Source organism: Schistocerca piceifrons, chromosome 2 (genome assembly GCF_021461385.2).
Source record: "Schistocerca piceifrons isolate TAMUIC-IGC-003096 chromosome 2, iqSchPice1.1, whole genome shotgun sequence".
NCBI lineage: Eukaryota > Metazoa > Arthropoda > Insecta > Orthoptera > Acrididae > Schistocerca > Schistocerca piceifrons.
The window spans coordinates 476,329,286-476,343,890 of record NC_060139.1 but is presented as its reverse complement, the minus strand read 5'-3'; the positions used below and the strand labels follow the sequence as shown (position 1 = coordinate 476,343,890).

At 38.7% G+C, this 14,605-nt stretch overlaps 1 protein-coding gene across 2 annotated transcripts in view; it reads left to right on the top strand.

Annotated features, from left to right (window-relative positions):
- Nucleotides 1-14,002, top strand: part of LOC124777982 (poly(A)-specific ribonuclease PARN-like) — a 269,719-nt gene extending 255,717 nt beyond the window's left edge. The window contains exons 14-15 of one of the 2 annotated variants that reach the window (XM_047253550.1): nucleotides 3,365-3,458; nucleotides 13,377-14,002. In XM_047253550.1, the coding sequence (XP_047109506.1) occupies nucleotides 3,365-3,458; nucleotides 13,377-13,380 (98 nt within the window). In that variant the 3' untranslated portion in view covers nucleotides 13,381-14,002. The remainder of the gene's footprint in view (nucleotides 1-3,364; nucleotides 3,459-13,376) is intronic. The other variant, XM_047253551.1, reaches the window with a different exon arrangement.
- Nucleotides 14,003-14,605: the final 603 nt, after the last annotated feature.

Genomic DNA, 14,605 nt, shown 5'->3' with positions numbered 1-14,605 from the left:
CCTCTCTAATTAATCTAATCTTGCCTTATCTCTACAAGAGTGATACATAGGGTTTATAGTATGTTGCTAGGGTCATAATATGAAATTTAAAACCGGTTCTTGAAACTTTGTGAGTAGAGATTCTAAGGATAGTTTGCATCTATCTTCAAGTATCAGCCAGTTCAGGTTCTTTAGCATCCCTGCGATACTTTCACAAGCGTCAAACAAACTTATGACCTTGAAGTTATAAGTAAATTAGCATCTGACTGCGGGGATGCTATTCAGTTTCTTTATTGCTTTATCACAGTACCAACTTCAGACGCACAAGTGAACAGTTCCCATTTAATGGTGTGGTATATATATAAACTGTCCATTTGATGGAAGTTGGGAACCTGCTTATCAGCATTATTTTGGTATGGAAGGAGGGGACCAGGATAAGTCTTGGGCTCCACATATATGTTGCAGCATATGTCCAGTGACACTGAGGAATGGCTGAAAAATAAGAAACAATCCATGGCTTTTGCTGTGCCTATGGTTTGGCGGGAGCCTACACACACACACACACACACACACACACACACACACACACACAGATGACTGCTATTTCTGCTTGACTCCACTTATAATGGCGGGATTGTCTATGAGGAAATGAACAACAGTTCAGTGCCCGAATCTTCGATCTGCTAATTGACTCATTCTGCATTCAGATAGTTTACCAGTTCCTACTCCACCCAAAAATTGTGCGTTTGAAGTAGAAAATGATGACAGTGTGGAAGAAGAAGAAGAAGAAGAAGAAGAAGAACCAAACAAGCCTTCTATATCCTGTGACACTGATTTTGAGGGAAAAGATGATAAACCACACAGACTAAGTCAAGTGGAACTGAGTGCTCTTATTAGAGACCTTCGCCTTTCAAAAGAGAAGCAGAAGTTCTTAGGTCTCGACTACAGCACATTTCACTTCTCGAAAGTGGTGTCACAGTTTCACAGTGCAGAAAACGTCACATGGAACTGCTTTCTTTTTTGCAGAAGAAAAACAATATTGTTGTTTGCTGCAACACTAATGGCTTGATGAAATCTTTGAATTTGGGTCATGATCCAACTGAATGGAAGCTATTCAAAGACCCCTCCTAGCTTAGTTTGAGAGCAGTGTTGCTTCACAATGGCAACCGTCTTACAGCTATTCCTGTTTGTTATGCTGTTCACATGAAGGAGATATAAGCAGATTTGACAGCCCTCTTGGACTCAATCAAATATTATGAACACAAATGGAAAATGTGTAATGATCAAAAAATCATTGCCATACTCTTAGGAATGCAACTGGGTTATACAGAACATTGCTGGTTCTTATGTATGTGTGACAGAAGGGTTAGGAAATCACATTACATTAAAGCAGACTGACCTGCAAGAAATCTTACCCTTGTGAACAAAATGTCATTGCCGAACCTCTCATGGAGCGAAAGGATGTCCTCCTTCCACACCTGCGTATCAAGCTGGGTTTGATGAAAAATTTGGTCAAAAGTTTGAACCAAGAAGGACGGGTCTTTAAGTATATATAGGAGAGAAGGGTCAATCCATATGAAGTGGTCCAGCGGTGGTTGCTTGACCATTTTTAAATATTTTAATTTTTTTATATGTGATTGCCCTATATTTGAGAAGTTCAAAATAGTTTTTTTTAATAATTTATCTTGCACCTTTATTGGATGGCGGCCATTTTTATTTGTAGGCGCGCAATGATTTTTCAGTCTGGAGACATAAGCAAAAATTTGAATACCTCTGCACTGGGTTAAGTTACAACATTGCAATTAACATGATTGCTTTTAGAAAAGTGTCATCTACAACATTGTCTCTTACACAAAATACCCTAAATTCAAAAATAACGAGTCCAAATTACCTCCAAAGTTTGGTATCCAAATTTTCAAAAATCCACATTTTAGGCCCAAAAATAATGAACAAGGAGTGATTTATGAGAGTATTTTTTCCTGTAGTTAGATATCATATACTACTGGCCTCATATAGAGCAAGAACACATACAAATGTTCCTTAATTTTGGAGGTCTTATTCCATATTACAGAAGCTGTCTGAAGAAATAAGTGTTCTTAATATTTACCACCAGGTTTAGGAACAGCTGCTTCTCGAAGGATGTTAATTGAAAATATTTATTTTAAGTATGCCAAAATAATATAAATGTTAATTTCAGTGATGTTTCCACTTTTTGTATGTAATTCAATACCTTACTTCAATAATAATTGATTATATCCCACCAATATCACACATGAATAGGCAACAGCCATAAGATCAGTTGTAGAGTAATGTGAATTATCTCTTCATTTTCAAAAGTTCATATCTTTGTTCACAGTCACATACCAACGTTGAAATTTTTACAGTACCTTGCTATCATATTGGTGTACAAACTGTGCAAAAATCATGCTTTTATATTCAGTTACATCTGAGATAACTGACCCCAGAATTTGTAAAACAAGAAAATTTTCAAATTTCAAAAATTCATAAAAAATTATGGAAACATTTGTAACTGTTCTTGCTATAAATGAGGCTAGTAGTGTGTGATATCTAACTATAGGAAAAAATAAATCTCATAAATCACTCCGTGTTTGTTATTTTTGTGCCTAAAAAGTGGATTTTTGAAAATATGGATACCAAACTTTGGAGGTCTTTTTGACCGGTTATTTTTGAATTTAGGGTATTTTGTGTAATAGACAATGTTGTAGAGGACACTTATAATGTCAGTTGCAATGTTGTAACTTAATCCAGTGCAGAGAGATTCATATTTTTGCTAACGTCTCTAAACTGAAACAGTGTCGTGCGCTTACAAACGAAAATGGCCACCATACAGTAAAGGTGAAAGGTAAAATTCTTTTAAAAACAATTTTGAACCTCTCATTATAGGGTAATCACACATAAAAAATTAAAGTATTTAAAAATAGTCAAGCAGCCAACTTAATTTTTATTGGACTGAACCAGAAAGTTCCAAAATCAAGTGATGCAAAAGTTAATAAATGTATTTTTATCGGGCTACAAAGTTGAGAACTTGCAAAGGATCCTGCATTTGACCAGGTTTTGGAGGGGAAAGGAAAGGAAGCTTGGGAACCCTTCAAGGGAGTTGTTCATGGATTTTTAGGTAACAAAAGAGATGATAACTACACTCAGTTGGTGACAATGCTCCTGTAAAAATACCATAAGCTTGGATGCAACATGTCTCTTAAAATCCATTTTATCCACTCCCACCTAGACTTTTTCCCTCCAGTTGTGGAGCTGTAAGTGATGAACATGGAAAAAGATTCCATCAGGACATTTCTGTTATGGAACAAAAATATCAGAGCCATTGGAAAGAAGTAATGCTTGCGGATTACTTTTGGTCTTTGTTTAGGGATGCTCCGGAACTCTGTTACAAGAGGCAAGCTAAAAGATTATGATCTCATGCGGCCACCACCTGATTCTCTTCAGACCCAACCATCTGCAAGGTATTCTTCCAGCAATTTAGAACTCTTAAAATGTATCTAACATAAAAAAAACTGAAATATGTTTCCAATGTTTTGAGTATATGTAATTAAAATGTATCTTTTTCTCTTAATCCGCCAGTATGAAATACTTCCACCTAGTGTGTATCACAGAAACTAGAGCCAAGGAAAATTTTTCATTGTCATCTACAAAAAGTGTGAGGTTACTATAAATATTGTATATAACACCAGTAATATCCATTCTGTGGGGCACACTCAAAGTTACTTTGTTGACAACTCTCCATCCAAGATAGTATGCTGCATCCATCCTACCACGAAATCCTCAATCCTGTCTTTATACCCCTTACAACTGTGCTTGTGACAATAAGCATAGGCATGGTACTCAGTCAGATACTTTTTGAAAATGGAGAAATGCAGTATCTACCTGACTGCCTTGATATCCTGCCATTCAGGATGTCATGTGAAAACAGTGGTAGTTGAGTTTCGCATGATTGACGATTTTGGGATCCATGCTGGCTGGAGGTTCTTCTGTTTGAGATATCTCATTATATTTTTGCTGAGAATATGTTCTAAAATTCTACAGTAAATGTATGTCAATAATATTGGATGGTAGTTTTATGGGCCACATCTGTTACTCTTCTTGTAGATGGATGTGACAACTGCCTGGCTCAGATTTTTGTTAAAGGGATCTATGATATATCTTAGTTGAAAGAGTGGCTAACTGAGCTGCAAATTAAGTAAATAAGTGAGAAGGGATTCCATCAGTCCCTGGAGCTTTGTTCAGCTTTAGTGATTTCAGCTTTTTCTCAACACCACTGACACTAATATCTAAATCACTCATCCTTGCAGTTCTGCAAGAATTAATTGGGGCATTACCCCTGAATTTTCATTTGTAAAAGAACGTTTGAAAACAGAGTTCAGCACCCTCAATTCCAGATCCTATCTCGACCATAAGGGTCTAGATGTTAATTTTGGTACCACTAACAGCCTGTACATATGACTAGAATTACTTTACAATACGTGAGAGATTGTTCAATAAAATTCAGCTGCAGGAGTTGTCGAAGACTTACAGCACATCCACCTTGATGCCAATTGTGTTTCTTCAGCATATCCCTACCTGTAGTCCTATGCTTTGTTTACAACTATTATGCAGTAGTGTCTGTTTTTTAAATGTATGCTCAACTATTGCATACTACAGACTTCCCTGTAGTTGGGCTCAGGATTTGACAGTGTAATTTTACTAGGGCATAGAGCATACACAGCTCAGCTTTTTAAGTATTGATTATCCTCTTTCTAAATAGGGTAATGAGAGTATCACATGCACTAAAGTTAAAATGAGATTTTTCAGAATTAATCAGATGTTCATAGGAGGAAGAGTATGCTGTGCCCCAGTTTTCAGATAGTGATGCTTACTATCTGCAGTTAACTACAAATATTGGAAAATCCAGGATGGAATGGAGCAATATTATGAGAAGGAAAGTTGCTACTCACCATATAGCGGAGCTGCTGAGTCGCAGATAGGCACAACAAAAAGACGCTCACAATTAAAGCTTTCAGCCATTAAGACCTTTATCAACAATAGACAACAAAGCACACACACACACACACACACACACACACACACAAACACACACACACACACACACACACACACACACACACGACTGCAGTCTCAGGCAACTAAACCCACACTGTAAGCAGCAGCACCAGTGTATGATAGGAGTGGCAACTGGGTGGGAGTAAGTAGGAGGCTGGGGCAGGGAGGGGGAGGGATAGTATGGGGTGGGGTGGACAATGAAGTGCTGCAGGTTAGACAGAGGGCAGGATGGGGGGGGGGGGGATGTAGTGGAAAAGGACAGAAATAAAAAGACTAGGTGTGTTGGTAGGACCAGGATTCAACCCAGCAAGCCACCTTCGTAGATGTTGACCTCTACCTCAAAGATGGCTACACCAGTACCTCCGTCAATATCAAACCTACTAATTACCACCAATACCTCCACTTCGACAGCTGGCAACTGTTCCATACCAAGAAGTCCCTTCTGTACAGCCTAGCCACCCGTGGTCGTTGCATCTGCAGTGACAAGCAGTCCCTCTGGAAATATACTGAGGGTCTCACTGAAGCGTTCACTGACCGTAATTATCCTCCCAACCTTCTACAAAAACAGATCTCCCATGCCATATCTATCCAGTCTCCCACTGCCTCCCAAAGTCCCACTATCATACCACAGAGGAGCATTCCCCTCATAACTCAGTACCACCCAGGACTGGAGCAACTGAATTACATTCTCTGCCAGGGTTTTGATTACCTCTCATGCCCTGAAATCAGAAATGTTGTGCCCACTATCCTTCTCACCCCTTCCACAGTGGTATTCTGTGGTCCGCTGAACCTACACATTATGCTCGACCATCATTACACAACCCCTGCTCCCAATCCCTTATCTCATGGCTCATACCCCTGTAATAGACCTTGATGCAAGACCTGTCCCATACATCCTCCCACCATCACCTACTACTCCAGTCCAGTCACTAACATTGCCTATCCCATCAAAGGCAGGACTACCTGTGAAAGCAGTCATGTGGCCTACTAGCTAAGCTGCAACTGCTGTGCTGCATTCTATGTAGTCATGACAACCAACAAGCTGTCTGTCCACATGAATGGCCACTGACAAACTGTGGCCAAGAAACAAGTGGACCACTCTGTTGCTGAACACGCTGCCAAACATATCCCCCACCAACACCAGCTTTTCTGAATTGCACAGGTGGGAACTTTCCCTACGTTCCCGTAACCCTCCTGGCCCCATTCCAGCACTACGCAACCATCATTCCACCACCACACCCAGTCTCTTCATTTCTCTCCTTTTCCGCTACTTTCCCCTCCCCTCCCCACCCCTCCGTCTAACCTGCAGCACTTCACTGGCCACCACCCCCACCACACTATCCCTCCTTTCCTTGCCCCAGCCTTCTCCTTACACCCACCCAGTCGCCACTCCCGTCATGCACTGATGCTGTGCTTGCAGTGTGGTTTCAGTTGCTTGAGACTGCAGTCTGTGTGTGTGTGTGTGTGTGTGTGTGTCACACCCAGTTGCCACTCCCATCATGCACTGATGCTGCTGCTTGCAGTGTGGTTTCAGTTGCCTGAGACTGCAGTTTTGTGTGTGTGTGTGTGTGTGTGTGTGTGTGTGTGTGTGTGTGTGTGTGTGTGTGTGTCGCACCCAGTTGCCACTCCCATCATGCACTGATGCTGCTGCTTGCAGTGTGGTTTCAGTTGCCTGAGACTGCAGTTTTGTGTGTGTGTGTGTGTGTGTGTGTGTGTGTGTGTGTGTGTGTGTGTGTGTATGTGTGTGTGTAGGCGCGCGGGTGCATGCATGCTCGTACCTATTGTCGACAAAGGCCTTAGTGACTGAAAGCTTTAGTTGTGAGAGTCTTTTTGTTGTGCCTATCTGTGACCCAGAATCTCCTCTATATGGCAGCAACTTGCCTTCTCATAATATTGTAACTATACCCGGGGTGGTGAAACATGTCATTTGACAGCTCACGTGTAGTTGACTATGCTGCGATTGCGTGGTTGCATTAGCTGCCACCGCACACTCCCACAACTCCAAAGTACGTTTTGTAAATGTAAGCTACAATTAACGTTTATACGTAAGTACAACATAGTACATTTTTCTAACAATGGAGAGAATGACGACGGAGTCTAAGTGTTTGATAGTATATGAAACAGGGAAATAACAACACCCGAAGTCAGTGACAGTATCCATGAAAAGTCGCTCCAAATTGTTACCGTAATAGCTACATGCAAAATGTTGTATAATAATGTAATCCTAAGCGTATGAAAGAACATACTATCCACACTCATAGAAAGAAATAAAGCAAAACACGCCTAGCCTACTTGATTGCAGAGAGAAAGAATTAAGTCTGTATACATTTACACTCACCAATTTATGATGTAGTGGCGCAATTCCATCCAGTACTTCTTCACTTTCATTGGAATCGGTGCCAAAACCATTATCTTCATTATCATCGTTGACATCATCATCATCATCATCATCATTATTACGAGAAACCATTAATTGTTCATTTTCATTTATAATCCCGTCAATAGCCTGTGCTTCTCTTATGAGTTTAGCAACATGGTCTACTTTCTTCCTCCATGAGGTACCGTCTACAGTAGCAAGACATTCACGTGACAGCCGTTCCAGTTCTGTTATAGTTGGTCTTGTTGGTACTTCTAATGTACATCTCGACTTCATTTCAACAATTCAAATGGATTATAATGGCAGTGATAAAGTGGTAGCCTAGTTACCAAGTGACCCAGTTCGCTTGCAATTTCATCCACAAGGTATTTAGGCATCACAGGCTTATTCTGTTTTACGAGTGAGTATAACAACGGCTTTGTCATGCTCATGTCAGCAGCAATGTCTCTTCATCTGCAACCACTGCACCATAGTTTCTTTACAGTCACTAGTGGTAGGAGTTTTATTACAGAATGGTATGGTGCACTGTCCATCACAAACACTGTCAGAACACTAAACTGGAGCAACAAATTTTTAAACCTCTGCAGAAACCATAGGTGGTCCATATCCGCATGATAGTCACCGGTTTTTCTTGATCGAAAAACTGAAAGCCCTTCAGGCACAAAGCTGTTTGAAGATCCTGCATGGGTCACAATTAATCTGGATCCTCTTCCTGTTGGCTGATGGCCACTGCTATTCGGAGTATCATTTGTCCAGTATTTCTCAACTGATACTCCAATGTTGATCCAGATTGTGTCTAACCACATGACTGAATGTATGTCCTTTCCTACAATTTTGTGTAAGAAAGTGGTACAAGCTGGAATGACATGAGCTTTTTCGAGTAACAGTTTTCGTCCATCTAACTTTTTAAAATGGAAGCCCATACTTTTTAACACCATCTTAAGTGACATTTTCCCCACTGAGAAAAGTTCACTTTCTTTTAAAGAAGTTAGCAACTTCGCTATTGTGGGGTATTCTTTCCTTCCGTAATATCCGTATATGTGTCATCGAATTGCATTGGGTTGGAAAGAATCAATATCTGTAACAGGACGAGGCTGCTTTTTTTTCTTTCCAGGGGTACTTAAAAACACATTGTTTTTCCCACAGGGACTTTCTTCCAGACTGCTTACTTCAGCGTCTTGTAAGTCTTGAAGTAGCATCCCTTTCCTTATAACTGTTCTTTGACTGAGTCCTAGAGTTTTCCAGAAACGATTTAAAACTTTATTGGCAGAAATCGACGCATGCCCACGAGCAGAAACAAATTGTTTTTCTTGCTCACAAAACTCATGCGTCCTTCGTAGCAATTCCAAAGCCTGACTATTTAATGGCACTCCGTGGCACAATGGATTATTGCTTGGTGAACGACATCATTTTGGTGCCATTGTTTCATAAACAGAAACTGTAGTCAAGGCAATAACAGAACACAAAAGCAGGTTGTCGCGCACTAACGTACAATGTTTACACAGAAGCCAGCAACGTGGTAGCGTCGACGCCAGAACCAACTTTTATTCGGTCCTGTTAGTGGTTCAGAAGACACAGCGCCTCACGTTTCTCACTTGTTTGTCAGTTACATTGCCAACTTTACAGCGTTTGGAGAGTGACCTTGAAGTGACATGTTTCAGTGTCCCAGGTATACAAATATTGATTGCATACATGCCCATGTTATATGCCAGGTAGATAGTAGCAATTATTTTTTGAGAACTAACACTTCTGAGGTGGCAGTCAATTCTAGGCATCATCCGGATGATGAGAAAATTTTTAGTGTAAGGATTCAGCTGTCAAAGGGGAAGAAAGGTAGACAAAAGGTGGGGATTGGAGGGAATTCTGAGCCAGTGTCTTGTGTTTAATTCTGAACCTCTCTGTAGGGTCTCGTGTAGTGAGAGGTTGTGGCACTGCTAGTGGTGGTCTGTCCATCAACAATATGGACATTAAATTCAGTGGCAATTTTGGTGCATTTTCACGACACCCAATTTTACCAACTTTCTTTTCTTTTCATTATAAGCAATGCGAACACAATGAGCAAAAAACAGTTTCTTGTCTTCATTTACTGTTACTCATTTTTTTGATATTACATGTTCATCAGCAGATTTCTCTATATTACTCTTAACAATGCTTTTGATTATTCCTGTTGCTCTCTATTTTGTGCAGTACAGCTGGTGTTTTTACAGTTTGTCATCTGCATTTATTTTATTTTTGTTGGTGGTACCTAGTGGTTCTCAAATTATTGCAACATTTGCTGATTCAATACTAATTAGACAAGTAAAGGTATCCCTTTTCAAATCTGTGCACTGACATGCCCACATTCTAATGAGTTGGTTGCTCTGTGAAACACTGTAGAAATAATTAGGTCAAAAGCATGTTCCACAGCAAGGAGCTATGATGCATTTGAATGAAAAATTGGGACAGAAATTAAAGACTGATTCACTGGTGGGTAGCTAATTTTTTAACAATACCAGAAGTGCCAGAGATAATAAACTGCTAGAATTTGCCAAGAAGACATTCTTCCAGAAGAAAAACAAATATAATAAGGATAGCCTTTGATCAATTTATAAATTCAAAGGGTCATAAATCAGTGAGATACAGAGTACAAATAGAGATACGTAATTAAAAAAGAGGCAAACATATCAGGCAGGAATTTAAGAATAGAGATCAGAATTCTTTTTAAAAATTTGGAAGCATACAAAGTTAAATTTACCAAGGAGTCCTGCATATTAGACAGTGAAGGCAAAAGGGAAATGATTTAACAGAGGTGCTTAGCAAACAACAGAGGATAAAAGAGGTGCTTTGGCAGACAACAGATGATGATGCAGATATGAAAAATGCAAGGAAGACTAAAACCTCAGTTGGAACAAGGCAACTATTGGAGAGATGGCAAGAGTTTCAAGTAAAACAAACTTATGCTGAACCAAACAAAACTTTAGGAAAGTGGCTCCAAGCAGATGTGATTAGATACAATGAAAACGTGGTAAGGGAAATAATCAAAGAGAAGTCTCAGAAAAGTAGATAGCTAATAATAAAAATAATGTTGCAGCAGTAATGTTAGATGCGTCAAAAGCCATTCGAAATATGAAAGGAAAGGTCTCAGGAGATGACAGCATCTTAGTAGAATTGTTTACAGCTGGAGGAAAGTAATAAAAAAGGAACTTGCAGAATTTTTTCCAATATGCCTGCAGTGGATGGCAACACACCAAAGCTGAAACAATGCTATCATTATTCTACTTCATAATAATTTGTGCAGCGAGTCCAAAGTGTAACAGTGCTGGAATTGTTCCGCTTCATGTCGAAGGAGACAACCAAAACATTTCATGAAATTGTAGAATGGAGTAATGAGTGTGAACTACTATTTTTATTAGGAGTCAGTTTCCTGGAAAGCTTTTGAAACTGTTAAAGAGAAAGTCTCCCTCGAGAAACCAGGCTTGCATAACCACACGGATGTGCATAGGTCACGCCATTACAATCTGAACAGGCGGCTCAGTGTGCTTTCTCTATGCCTCACACTCTGTTGTGATGTAGCTAACCACAGCATTTTTCTAAACTGCATGAAAGTGTAACTATTGCATTGCAGCTGAAGATGTTCGTGCATGTGAGAGACCAAACTGCTTTGATAATGAGCTACCCTTCTTTCTTTTTGGTAATAAGATCTCTTGAAACCCACAATATGATGTCCCTGGACTACTAGAAAACCTCCAATATGTTTTGCAAGAGCAAGAACAGAATCTGCCTTGTCATTTCTTCTAGTGTTGTGTGTATTTAAACATGTCTTGTGGTAAGAAACTGCAAAGAAATAAACTCTTGATCGTTAGTTTAGGTTTGTGTCTCTCACAACACTGAACCATCTTTTTTTGCTTTTCTGATTCACCAGAGTTTTAAGGTTATCAGATCTACTGCAAGAATTTTTTCTTTGTACTTTCTATAGTGCTGTTTTAATTGACACTTTATGTGGAAACACATTAATCTCAGCAGTCACTTTTGTGCCAGTTGCATTTGTATTAGATGTAATAATCCTCCTTAATGACTTTCTGATTCTGTCAAGAATTTTGTCTTCTCCTACTATTGTTCCTGACAGGCAAAGCTTTCCCATGCAGTGTGTACTTGTTCATGACAGTAGACAAAGATTTATGATTGCATACTAAGCGTGCATGATAGAAGGCTGTGATATAGCAATAAATAGGCAGACCACCATTACTGCCAATATACTGACAGCTCAGAATACTCTGAGGCATGATGTCTGAAATGGGAAAGCAAGAGTACATTATGGATGCTAGGCAACAAGTTTAAAAAATGAGTTGTTCGTATTAATGAGGCACGAGCAAAATATTCTCAACCTAAGAGAAAAAAGATATATAAGAGATATGTTTTATAAGCTGTTCATCTTCAAATTCAGTAAATTTAATTTAGTGACTTTCCAGTCTTTTAATACTGTCAATAAAACAAGGTTTGCCGGGTTCCACAAAGACAAATTTAATTCATCCATTGAGTGGTTGTTTGTCCACTCAACCAACTCTTCAGGCTTGGAAATAAAAAGTAGGCACTGGGAACCAAATATGATGGATGTGGAAATTCTTTGAAGCAAAGATAATCAACTTTTGCAGCAAAAAGTTATGAGAGAGTATTATTATCATGGAAGATAACTTTATCCTTTGTAAGATGTGGGTAATAGTCCTGAGTGGCAGCCTTCTACTTTTCTGGCAATGAAGTTTAATTCTCGTCAGAGATGTTTCTGCCATTATGGATATAGTGTGTGATTACCACAACAAAAATCCCATTACACGATAGCCATGACTTTTTCTGCAGATGGGGCCATTACTTGCTTCATTGGTGCTCTTTGTGTTGTGTCAGCCACTGTTTAAACTGCTTCATTGTCTTTGACCAAGTGACGTGGCCCAGTGGTTAGCACACTGAACTCGCATTCTAGAGGTCTACATGTGGTCATCTTGAATTAGGTTTTCTGTGATTTCCCTAAATTGCTCAAGGCAATTGCCGGCACAGTTCCTTTGAAGAGGACGCTGCCAGTCTCCTTCTGCATCATTTCCTAATCCGAGCTTGTCGTCCGTAATGACTTCACTGTTGATGGGACGTTAAACTCTTAATCTTCCTTCTTAGCTTTTGAAATATATCCTGACTGATGTTACACCTATTTTTTAAAAATATCAGCAAAACTCAGCAATAGTTCAAAAACTATTGAACCACAATCATTCAAATAGGAATTTGGTGAATGACAAAACAGATGTAATGTCCATTAAAGGGAGAACTTTGCCATTCCAAAAGCTGTGTGTGATATGTGGTGAACGTATGCTATTAAGATCTTTGCAATTTCAGAAATCTTGTATGCTTCAGTTAGAAATGTTGAGTGTGTCTTTGTGTATTTTTCACAGAATTGTGACAGCTTTTACCCACCCAGAGCACAAATAATATCCAGTCCATGCACAGCCACACTTAAAATTTAGCTGTCATCTTTCTAATTATTAAAAATGCTACGGAACTGTTTCATGTCAGAAAAGAGACAACATTTGAGTTTCAAAATAGAAAGATGCAATTAACATGTATCTGATACTTAAAAATCACACTTTCAAAAGTTACATTTTTTCAGAAATAAGTTCTCTGTGCTATGTGAAAAACTTTTAGACCATCCTTTGTTGTTTGTCCAATCTCCTCATATGCTGTTGGCAGCTGGTAACAATCACCAAACGAAGTAAATTATTGCAGTTGCTAATTTCTATAACAGCCCAAAAAGGTATGCATAACTTACTTTTGGCTCAAACATACTGGTACTTCATATCAAAAATTTAAACTGTTTAAATTACATTTTTCTTTAATATATGTATCGTTTAGGAAAAGAGTCTTATAACCACATAATTTTTTGCTCATGATCTGTGAATTTTTTTTATTTATTTTTTTATGGTTTCAGATGATCGTAAGGATTCGGATAGTAATGTAAGCAAGAAACTGAAACTTGAGAAAATATTTGAAGAAAATGAAACTTGGGAATGAGATTTTCCTAACAACAGAACCTTGCAGTGGACAATAAAAGTGGTTTTTCTTGAAGTGTTTGTTGTAGTTTTGTACTGTTCTTGACATTTTATACTGTTATGAAACAACAGAATCAGATTAATGATTATATGTCAATCTGATTAAGATATTTTCTATTCGTGAACTTTTTACTTCTACTTTTATAAAGAATTTTAAGTTTTTTAAAAGTGTGAAGTTATATTGTTCTAGTTTTAAAGACAGAAGACCTTTTGTCTGATACCACCTTCTCCAGTAATGGAAAGAACAATATCCATATAAAACTTGTCATAAATAAATCATCAGCTGAGTACAGTAGTGTAAGCATCATTTAATCTCTAATATTACTAAATCTTCAACATTGCAGGAAAGTAATATCACCCTGTTGAACGTTTACTTTCCATATTTCACTACATAAATGTAGACAGTGTTTTTGTTTCATGTTGGTAGCAATACTGTAACAACAAATTGTTCACATGTTGTATCCTCTGAAATAATGGATATTGTATAAACAGATTTTCCAAAGTAGTTAATGTTGTTTGTGCATATAGTCCACTTGCATATCTGTTTTTAGTGTTTTCTGGTTCTATTTCATTCCTTAATCCCTCCTGTGTTATGCTCAGTTTGTGCAAAACATTAAGCTAGGTCAAACTATCCTGGTGTGTACAATGTAAGGAAGAAAGTAACTTCTGCATGTTGTGTCACTGCCAAGTTACATAGCTGAATGACACTTGGAACACGCATAGAAATAACTTCTACCATATGTTACAGAAAGTAACTGAAATAAGTATATAATAAGGCAAACAGAATTGACACATTTCAAAGACAATAATTTTACTGAAGTCACTGTAATTTATGATGGTTCCCTGAACATTACAAAAGGTGGGACATGGTTTTTAATAGGGTATGTCATCACCACATACGGTAATGTGTGCTGTGCAACGTACTCCCAAGCTGCCCAAAGGAGTTCTTTTGATAAGACATTTCATTCTTCCACCACTACAGCCATTGGTGCATATGGACATCCCACAGTATCTCTCCAGTGCATCCATATGTGCTCAATGGAATTTAAGTCATGGGGGCAGTCAGGCCCGTCAGTTCGCTGAATATCCTCTCATTTCTAGAGCTCTC